The following is a 10,323-nucleotide window of genomic DNA, read 5'->3' on the forward strand; positions in this document are numbered from 1 at the left end:
AAGCCGGGCCATTGTCAGTCTTAATTTCTTTAGGCACACCCAGCACTGCAAAAGAAGCGTGAAGATGTCGTTCAACATGTAAGGCCTTCTCTCCAGTTTGAGCTGTGGCCCACATGGCAGCAGAACAGGTATCAATAGACACATGCACATAACGCTTTGCACCAAACCACATGACATGGGTGACATCCATTTGCCACAACTGCAATGGCGAAAGACCTTGTGGGTTAACCCCACAGCCCAGGCCCAACCCCTCCTTTTGACAATCGGGGCATGCTTTAACAATGCCTTGGGCATCAGTGAGTGGTAAGTCAAATTGTTTTGCTAACATTCTAGCGGGTTGGTGCAAGAACGCATGTGATTGTTGTGCCTGCTGAAAACAATTCCCTGGAGGAGGCTCCCATGACACTGCAACTAATTGGTCAGCTCTTTCATTTCCTTCTGACAAACCTGGTAATTTTTGATGACTCCTTATATGCGTTATAAAATACTCTACACTCCGAGAGTTTAAGCAGCGTAGTAATGACAAAAACAACATTCCCAATTTTTTGTTTGTGACCTCCTTTATCATTGCTCTTTCCATCCTTTGTACCACCCCAACTACATAAAGAGAATCGGATACGATATTCAGCGGCTCCTTAGCCCAATGCTGCAGTGCCCAAATTACTGCTTTTAATTCTAACATCTGTAAGGAATCCCCAGGTTCTCCCTTTTCAACATGCTCACACCACTGACCATTAGCATCCTGCCATGTACAGGCGGCTGTGCCTGTCCTTTTCCCAGCATCAGTAAATACTGTTACCCCGTGTACAGGTATTTCCGACCGCCATGGTTTTTGCTCAAAGGTTTGCTGTTCCAATAGCGACCATAATTTATGCTTTGGATATTGGTTACTTACCGTACCCCCAAACCCAGCTAATGCTACTTGTAACGCTACAGAATGCCGAATTCCCCATTCCAAATACCATTTTACCAGGGGTATTAACAACATTTCTGGTTCCGTCCCTGCAATCTCTACAATCCTTGTTCTTCCCTTAACGATCAGTTGTGCAAATAGTTCCAATCGGGTTACAATAGATTTGTCCGGTCGCATGGCTAAGAAGGCCCATTCCAAAATTCTCAAGGGATCTGGGCGCTTTGTGTCCCACTGACAGATTACCGCATAAGGGTGTTGTCTCTGAGATTCCCCTGTATTAATGATCATTAATATTATCGGTAAATCCTCATTACATCTAGATGCAAAGCTAAATGCAATCTTCTTTGATATATGTTCTAAAGCTGTTTTCTGTTTTCCTGTCATTTCCCGTTTCTCGTCTGCGTGTGCGCTTGTACCCAGGAGTTCTACCAAAGGGGCCATATCGTCATTAGTGATACCGCAAAGATTTCGCACCCACTGGATGTCTCCCACAAGCTTCTGGACATCATGCACCGTTGAAATTTCTGATCTTATTTGAATCTTCTGAGGTCTAACATTGCTAGCATCTATGTGCCACCCCAAATACTTCCAAGGTGCTGCCTTTTGCACCTTTTCAGGAGCGTTTATTAATCCGTGGTGGCTTAAGGTGTCCTGTAATTGATTTAAAATTTCATCATGTGGTAGGTTCCTTCCCGCTATCAAAATGTCATCCATATAATGATAAATGATTAATTGAGGAAACTGCTTTCTTACAGGCTCTAATGCCCAGGCCACATACACCTGACACATCGTGGGGGAATTGCGCATTTCTTGCGGTAACACAACCCAATGGTCTCTCTTGTAGGGCTCTGCTTTATTGATCGACGGTACCGAAAAGGCAAACCGTTCAGCATCATCTGGGTGTAAGGGAATGGTGAAAAAACAATCCTTTAGATCTATAATTAACAAATCCCATTCTTCTGGAAGCATAACTGGAGACGGCAAACCTGGCTGTAGGGCCCCCATATTGTGCATCACTGCGTTCACAGCTCTAAGGTCATGTAACAGTCTCCACTTCCCACTTTTCTTGGAAATGGTGAATATTGGTGTATTCCATGGACTAGTAGAGGGAACAATACGTCCCGCTCTCAATTGCTCCTCAACTAACTCTTGTATTTTTTGCAGCCTTTCAGAATTTAGCAGCCACTGATCAATCCAAACAGGCTCATCTGTTTTCCAGCTAATTTTTAAGATTGGCTGCCCCTCAGTGACCTCTCCCAAAAAGGATGGGTCACTAATGTTGCTTTCATTTGGCTCAGTAAGTCACAGCCTATGAGGCCAAACAATTCCTTTGGGGTAGTCATGACATACGGACGTGTCGTAACATGCGTACTGTTGGGGAACATAAATGTAATCAGTAGCTGACTTACTAAGGTGGTTTGCGTGCCCCCTATCCCTGCAATATCAAAATTTGGATTGATCAATGGCCACGATGGAGGCCAAATATATCGTGAAATAATTGTAATGTCAGCTCCTGTATCGATTGTCATCGGTTTCTTGACGACAACTCCGTCAGGCCCTTCCAATTGCACTACTTTTTCTGGTTTAACTTTTGTTATGTCCATGGCAAAATATACTTGCAGTTCCCCAGTGGAGCCGAATCCACCATCTCCACGTTGTACTTCACCTGGGTTCGGAACACACGACCTGAATGGAACTAATTGTGCTATTCTGGTACCTTTAGGAATAGAAACAGGAGGGATTAAAACGTGGATCATAATTTTCACAGTCCCACAATAATCTGCATCAATAAGTCCTGGGACTACCAGAATTCCTTTTAGAGCCGTTGAAGATCGCCCTATTAAAAATGCACTAAGCCCAAACCCTAATGGTCCTTCTATGTTGCTATCCACCAAGTGGACTCCTGCATCCACCAGTGTAATGTCTACTGCGGTTTCCACGTCCACTCCGGAGCTTCCTGCAGTGGCGGATCTGGCAGTTGTGAGGCTGCCTGAGGGCTGGCAGCCCAAGCCCCTTGCATTTGTGTCGTCGCGTGAGGGGCCTTCGCACTCGGTGTAAAGTTTCCCTTCTTTCTACATTCTTGGGTGGTGTGTTTATCTTTCTTACAACTGTTGCACCACCTTTTACTAGCAGAAGCTTTACATTGGCTCCTGATGTGTCCAAGTTTGCCACAATTAAAACACTTGACCAAGGGTTTCTTACTGGCTTTATTGAGAAACGGCTTTATAGCTCCTTGTACAGCTGCGGCAACGTAAGCTGCTTTCTGCGAATCCACTGATTGATTCATGTATTCTATCATGTCAGCGACCTCCGCAGTTTTTGGCAAATTACCCAATGCTTGGTGTGTCTTCTCATTAGCATTATCAAAAGCGATCATTTTGAATACTTTCTCTTTCATGGCATCGTCCATGTCAGGATGATCAAAAATTGCCTTATGCAGTCTATCAATAAATTGTGCGAAAGGTTCATTAGGCCCTTGTTTCACCTGAGTAAAAACATGGGTTCGCATCTTGTCTGGTAAGGTAATAAGGGCTTGATATGCCAAATTCTGTGATAGATGATGAACCTTGGTGATACATTGCACCTGGGCATTCCCTGCCGTGAAGGGTCCAGTACCCATCAACATCTGCGTGGTTACTGCCCATAAGAGATCTGTTGGCTGTCGTGGAGTTGCCTGTTCCCGATCACAGAGCGCTTCCCAATGTCGCAAAAATACTAACATTTGTGAGGGTTCCAAAACCAACCGTACTATTTGCATAATATCTTGAGGGATCAGCGTATCAGCAGAAAAGATGAATTGTAGCAATTGTTGGGCTAACGTAGATTTGATTCCATATTGACTCACAGCAGTCTTTAATTTCTCAAGGACTTTCCAGTCAAACGCCTCCCATCTTTTCAGTCTGTTATTCTGTATAACAACTGGGAATGCTTGAATCATAGTCCCTTCCACAAGGGTGTTTTTTATTACTCCCCTCCAATGCCTCTCTCTCTCGTCTGCAGCGGCTGTTGCAGGCGGCTCCGCATCTATCGCAGGTGCGGATGGTTCCACCGTCTTCGGCTCCGAGAGGCGGGATGGATTAAAGTGCGGTGGTGGTAAGGACAGTGAGACCAGCATACGGCCAAAATCTTCGCTGTCTTGCCTTCTCGGCTCACCCTTTCTAGAGGGCCCTTCCGGCTGGGAGGATGAACATCTCCTCACTTCTGGTTCTTTTGATTGTACTGTCAGTTCTTGTAACTGGTTCACCACCTCTCTTAGGAGCTCTTCCACTGTACTACCTGATGATGATGGTTCCTTCCCTTCTACAATCTGTCTATCCACATTAATCACCTCCGAGTCTGCCACCTCCGAGTCGATTGGGCAACAAGCGGCCCCCCCTAATGCCCCCGTTTCTCGTGGAGTAACAGGCAGGGGGATACTTTCGGCACCAGCGACCTGGCTGGGTATAGGCAAAGGCTGTGTGTGTACAGACGTCTCAGCACTAGCAGAAATGGATGCTCAGGGGGGTAGAGACAGCTGCGTAGAAAATGTTCCTCTAACTGCAGCGGGATAGGCTGACGCAGCTGACATGGAGGCATCAGAAGGGATCACCGCCGCGCAGACAGCAGCGGCTGCCTGCCGTTCCGCCCTCATTGCCTGCAGCACATCTCGAACTACCTTCCAGTGCGTTGCGTATTTGCTTGCCTCCTTTGTCTTATCTCCCCCGGCGCTAATACTGTCCCACAGCGCCTTGCCTACATCGTCCCAAGTCGCTACTTCAAATGCAACATTTATAGTCGGAATAAGTTCTCTCTCCCAAGCCCATAAAAGTAACCCCTTTATTATGGAGTTATCGCATTTCAACCCTCTCTTAGAGAGAATATGTTGAAGGAGGTTTAGGACCGCTTCTTGCTCTTTGTCCAACCCCATCTCCTTCTCCGACCGCTCACCTGATTAGGGTGAGATTCCGTTTTTCTATTCACTTGCGCGCGCTTCCTTGTCTTCCCAGCTCACCTGAGGCTTGTGTCATCCTGCCGGGGCAGCAGGGATGGTTTTGGCCGACTTCTCCGCTCCCTCTCTCCGTCGGCTCCTGTCGTAGAATTCAACACCGATCCGAGGGTCCCTGTTCGGGCACCAATTGCAGAGGCTCAGGACATCACACACAGACCAATGTGATCAGGTGAAGCCCGCTTTACTAGAGCATCAGACATCATTTTATACATTGGTTACATCTGTACATGTGTTTAGCTATTTTACTATTGGTTGCACACATTATTCACGCACTGTCCACGCATCTAGTTACACTTAATGATTGGTTATATCAACACTGTACACGCGCATAAACATAAAACATAATTGGTTATACTAACTAAAACATGCGAGACTTATCTCAGTCTAATTGGTCAAGATAAACTGCCGAATTGAGGTTGTTTGTGCCAAGTTCTCTTTATCGTGGAATGCGCACCTGTGTTTTTCTAATTGGTAACTTTCTTATTTTTGTCTTCTTGTTTATTCTGTTCAAGGCCTTCTAAAGGCGTCTGGAATGCTCTTGTGACCGTTAGCTAAATATGTTCCCACATTCCGCAACCGCGTTTCTCTTCCCACTCTCCAGCTGTTTTGTTTTTATTTTTTTTTTCTGTCTCTCCCTCTCTCTCTCTCTCTTTTTTTTTTTTTTTTATATACAGAGGCGCTACTACTATCACTGATTGGCTTGGCTTTGGCTGGCGGCAGGTCCGTCTTAGAGCCAGCCAGCACTGGCTCTGTCAGATACAGGGGAAAACCTCCAGCAGCCCCCACAGAAACCACCCCTGTAACCCCCCGCTACCAAAACCTTGCCACACAAACCCAATACACTCCAAGCCAAATTACCACTGCTTCCAAAGCGTCCAATCGTGCTAGTATTGCTGATCAATTTGTACCTGGGTATTCATTCCAGCTGTAACATTTTCTAATACATTACCTACTGTGTGAGCAGTCTGAATGGATTTTGCAAGCGCCGTGGTAGCAACGGCGGCAGTAGGTGCAATAATGATAGCTGATATTATAAAGGCAATGAGCCATCCTATAAATCGTTTTGGGTGACTAATTGTCCGCTTTAAAAGCCTTGATAATTGACTTAATCCTTATTCCCTTTCCCACGATTTGGTCATATTTACAGGGATCCACAATTCAGCACGACGTCACATTGGCATGATTACTGTAAGACTTAGTTCAGATATATTCTTATGAGTAAAACAGCTAAAATACCAAGGTTAATTCAGATTAGTTTCAAAAGCATGGTTACGTAAAGCGATATCTAGAAATTGAGCTGCTACAAAAACATAAGGATGTGAAGTATATATCATCACTGAATCTTTGTGATTCTGTGTCAGGTTCAAACTTATACAAGGAATGGTTTTTTATATAGTCACCGTGGCTTAGGCGCAACACCTCCAGTGGGCCCGATAAAAATGCTGCACCTGAGCCACAGTGACCCCGCAAAGAAAAAAGATCAGAATTCTTACAATACTGTTGCTGGCCACTTGTAGCATTGCTACATATCAAGGTGCCGCGATTAGATCACTGGTCGGCCCGGACCAGGGAAGAGACAGATAACACACACGGTGGGAGCGTCAACTTCGTCTTTTATTGCGCAGTTAATTCCTTTTATACTAACAACGGTAGGTGGGATTACTGATACGTCATAGGGAGGTGACGACTAGCCTTCTACCTTTCCGTGACATTGCGAGATCTTCCGAACGCCGTACCCTACAGATATGATTTTCTCTGCCGGCTGTAAATGCACCAGCACAGTATAAATAAATTTCCATGTCACAATTAAATTTTCTGATACACCAAATGCCAAAGTTTTTCGTGTTTGTAAATGTTCCCCGACTCTTTCCCAAACCTTGCTATCAAAAGTTTCCTCTGTGGGAAACCAGTTACAGTTATCCTTTACCCATATTAAAAGCAAAGCAATTTGTCCCTCTGTTATTTTATACCCAGAGGCCTGTAAAATCTGCTGCAAAGTGTTTAAGTAGAGCTTATGCTCCTGGGAAGCTGACTGCCCCATGCTACCGCAATCTCGCAACTCACCCGTTCCACAGGGGTTGCTGTTTCCTATTTTCTCGGAGTCGTGGCCACTTCTTCAAAACTCTCCCCGTTAGATTGCGTGGTCTCAGCAGTGGAGGGGAATCACCTCTTTTCTTCTTCTCTCGATCACGTCATCTTCTTCTCTTGATCACGTCGGGCTCACCATCTGCGGCAACTGAATTAAGCGCTCAAGCTCTCTGTGCAATATTCCCTTTATTTCACAAAAGGATCCAACTTATATATGTTTCAACAAAGATCCAGAAAGAACTAACGGCATACAGCCAATACTACTAACACAGGAGGGCATATCTGGCCCAGCTGGGATGTTTGCCAGTCCTCAGAACAGTTAAAGATAAAAACATTCCATAGACATACTCGTGACTGTCTTCAGCCACATCTTCCCAGGCCTGCACAAGGCCATCCTCCAACCTGACCTTGTAAAACTAGTTCTTCAAGGCTTGGCAAACATGCAGCACAACAAATTCTAACAGTTACTCTTGAAAACAAATGCCAGGTGTTCTGAGCTGCTCCCACACATGCACACACAGCTTTGCTTCATTTATTAAACTGTCTTTATCTTGACCTATGTGTTTTCTTGCTTTTGCTCTTCTGATTCTTTCCCTCATCCTGCTGCAGGGGGAGTGAGTGTGTGTCTGGGTGGGTGCCTGTTAAAGAATTTTCAAACATGGGTTTCTCTAGGTTTGCTTTATTAACAACTCATAGTTGGGCCACCACCACAGTGAATGGCAACCTTCCAAAAATTTCCCAATCTTATATACCTTTTTACCACCCATTGTCCCAGTCCAAAGTCTTTGTAATTTTCCAGTCGATCTCGGTTCCCATGTCGTTATCATTCATCAATTTATCTCATCAGTTCTCGTGTCCCGGTTCTTCTGAAGTTAGTGGTCGTAGGCAGAAGGTCTTGGGTCACCACGATCACTTATCTTCTTACGCATCAAAGATTACCTTTGAATTTCTAAAAATCACTCAGGCTATTCTATTAATTTATCTTGTTCTAAAGTTAATCACTTACTCCCATGTCTTAGGTCTAAGATGTATGATCCTTCTTCTATTGATTCAGCTTGACTGGGTTTCAAGCCAACCATGGAGGGGGAGACACATAGGCTTAATAAGCAGCTTATGCATATTGTTTTATAAGCACCTGCATTCTTTTAATCATATCTAAACCAATTTCTAATCATTAGTTATATGTCTAATATGAATAGTCTTAAAAACAATAAGGCTTAAGGCCTAGTTCCTTTTACAGTGCTTAATGGCTGGCCCAGGGTCAACCCATCACAGGAGGTCAGCCCTAGCCCATTTCAGGTTCATTCTCTCAAATGGGAGATTGGATATCAGTTTTCCCATTTCCCTGCTCTGCCTGATTTCCACAGGAAAATAAATACACCGATGGGGGTTGTTTTGCACCAGGAAGTGCTGGTCCATTATGATCCCAGAAAGAAAGGCACTCAGACTCTGTAAAGTATCATTTAAAAAGCTAATTATTAGAGCTAACATTATAAAGAAGGAGAAAATAGTATAGATAATCTTGCATCCCTTTAGATGCTGGGAACTCAAGTTGTGAGGCATCAAATAGGCCTCCAATCAGGGCGCAACACACCATGCAGATCCCGTCCATGGCAGGGTTACCCCATTGTGGTCATTCAAGTCATTATAGGACTTTTTTACAAGGAAACGACTCTTTTCATCATTTCTACTGTCAAATAGAAAGGATGTGCACATGAGAACTTCTTGCTGCACTTTTAGATAAAGGCAAGGACACACAGGTGGCATAATCACCAGTACCAAGTGGGAGTCGCCTTCAGGCTCCTCTGTTACAATGAACTGTCTGAGTTTATCCTGAGGCCAAGGAATTTGAGCAGCACAATGCAGGCCTGAAGGCCAAGCTGTAGGTGCAGCACAGCAGAGCACAGGCCTGGGCCTACTCAGGTGTTGTGGTTTAAACTCGGTAGGCAGCTAAGCACCACACAACTGCTTGCTCACTCTCCCCACAGTGGAATGGGGGGGTAATTGGAAGGGTAAAAGTGTAAAAAACTCATGGATTGAGATAAAGATGGTTTAATAAGAAAAAAAAAGGGGGAAGAAAAAAAAAACCCAAACAAATAAAAACAAAACCAAGAAAAAGAAGTGATGCAAAAAACCCCAATTGCTCACCACCAACTGACCAATGCCCAGCCAGTACCTGAGCAATGGCAGCCCCAGCAAAACTTCCCCCCCTAGTTTTTATTGCTGAGCACGATGTCATATGGTCTGGAATATCCCTTTGGTCAGTTGGGGTCAGCTGTCCCAGCTGTGTCCCCTCCCAACTTCTTGTGCACCCCAGGCCTACTCACTGGCAGGGCAGTGTGAGAATCAGAAAAGGCCTTGATGCCTTGAAGTACTGTTCAACAATAGCTAAAACATCAGTGTGTTAGCAACACTGTTTTCATCACAAATCCAAAACATAGCACCATACAAGCTATTATTAAGAAAGTTAACTCTATCCCAGCTAAAACCAGTACATCAGGTTACCTGTTATGTGGATCACTAACTCCTCAATGTACAATGTTTTTTCAGTCAGGATCACTACAGGGGTCATCTCTGATTTCTTCTTCTGAAGCTGTTTTACTTTGTAAAAATAAATGAATATTTACTAGAGTAGAACTTAAATCTGATATTCCCGCAGTCAGTGTGAACATTTTAATTGGCAGAATTTAATTTTGATCTTGCACCTTCTCTCTCTGGAGCAATGAATGTTAAATGACATATAAAGTTGAACTCCAACTCTGAAACTCAACCCTGTGTATTCAGTAATTTGCAGATATACAGAGAGAGTATTTCAGACACTTTTCACTTGCATTTGGAGAATAGAGTCCACTATTTCAGCTCTAAATCATGCCTCACAAGAATTTGAAAAGTTTAACCTCTGGATAATTGCATAGAATGGACAAAAGTTTTGATATATTGGAAAACCTGGATTGTGCCTTGCAGGTACGACAGAGAGGAGAATTCTCTAGAGACTTATGTGTGAATACTTGGCTAAATATCTGTACATTAGCTATGTAATCTGAGCACCCCTCAGCACAAAGCCGGGATGCGTAGGCCTCACACGTGCGCCTATAGTACCTCTGGTGCCGAGGGATCGTCTGTGTGAACGCAGACACCACCTCGGTTCGCTGGTGTCACGGCCGGGACCAAGCCCAGGCGGTGCCGGGCCGTCACGCTCCCTGACAACCATTGCCAGGCAGCAAACGCGCAACAGCGTGCGGAAGAAGTGAGGAGCACCCCCTTCCACGCTGAACACCATGTCTATAAAACTATGGGGGCTCCCCCGGAAGTGCTTCTATGAGGGCGGTACTAG

General features: G+C 44.7%; 1 protein-coding gene across 1 annotated transcript; it reads right to left on the minus strand.

Annotated features, from left to right (window-relative positions):
* Window positions 1-2,833: 2,833 nt before the first annotated feature.
* On the minus strand, window positions 2,834-4,028 carry LOC121232861. Its single transcript, XM_041121329.1, has 2 exons — window positions 3,298-4,028; window positions 2,834-3,158 (listed from the first exon to the last, which is right to left on the minus strand). The coding sequence occupies exons 1-2, from the start codon at window positions 4,026-4,028 to the stop codon at window positions 3,137-3,139; spliced, it is 753 nt and encodes a 250-aa protein (XP_040977263.1). The 3' UTR covers window positions 2,834-3,136.
* Window positions 4,029-10,323: the final 6,295 nt, after the last annotated feature.

Source organism: Aquila chrysaetos (genome assembly GCF_900496995.4).
Source record: "Aquila chrysaetos chrysaetos chromosome W unlocalized genomic scaffold, bAquChr1.4 W_unloc_1, whole genome shotgun sequence".
In the NCBI taxonomy this organism is placed as follows: Eukaryota; Metazoa; Chordata; class Aves; order Accipitriformes; family Accipitridae; genus Aquila; species Aquila chrysaetos.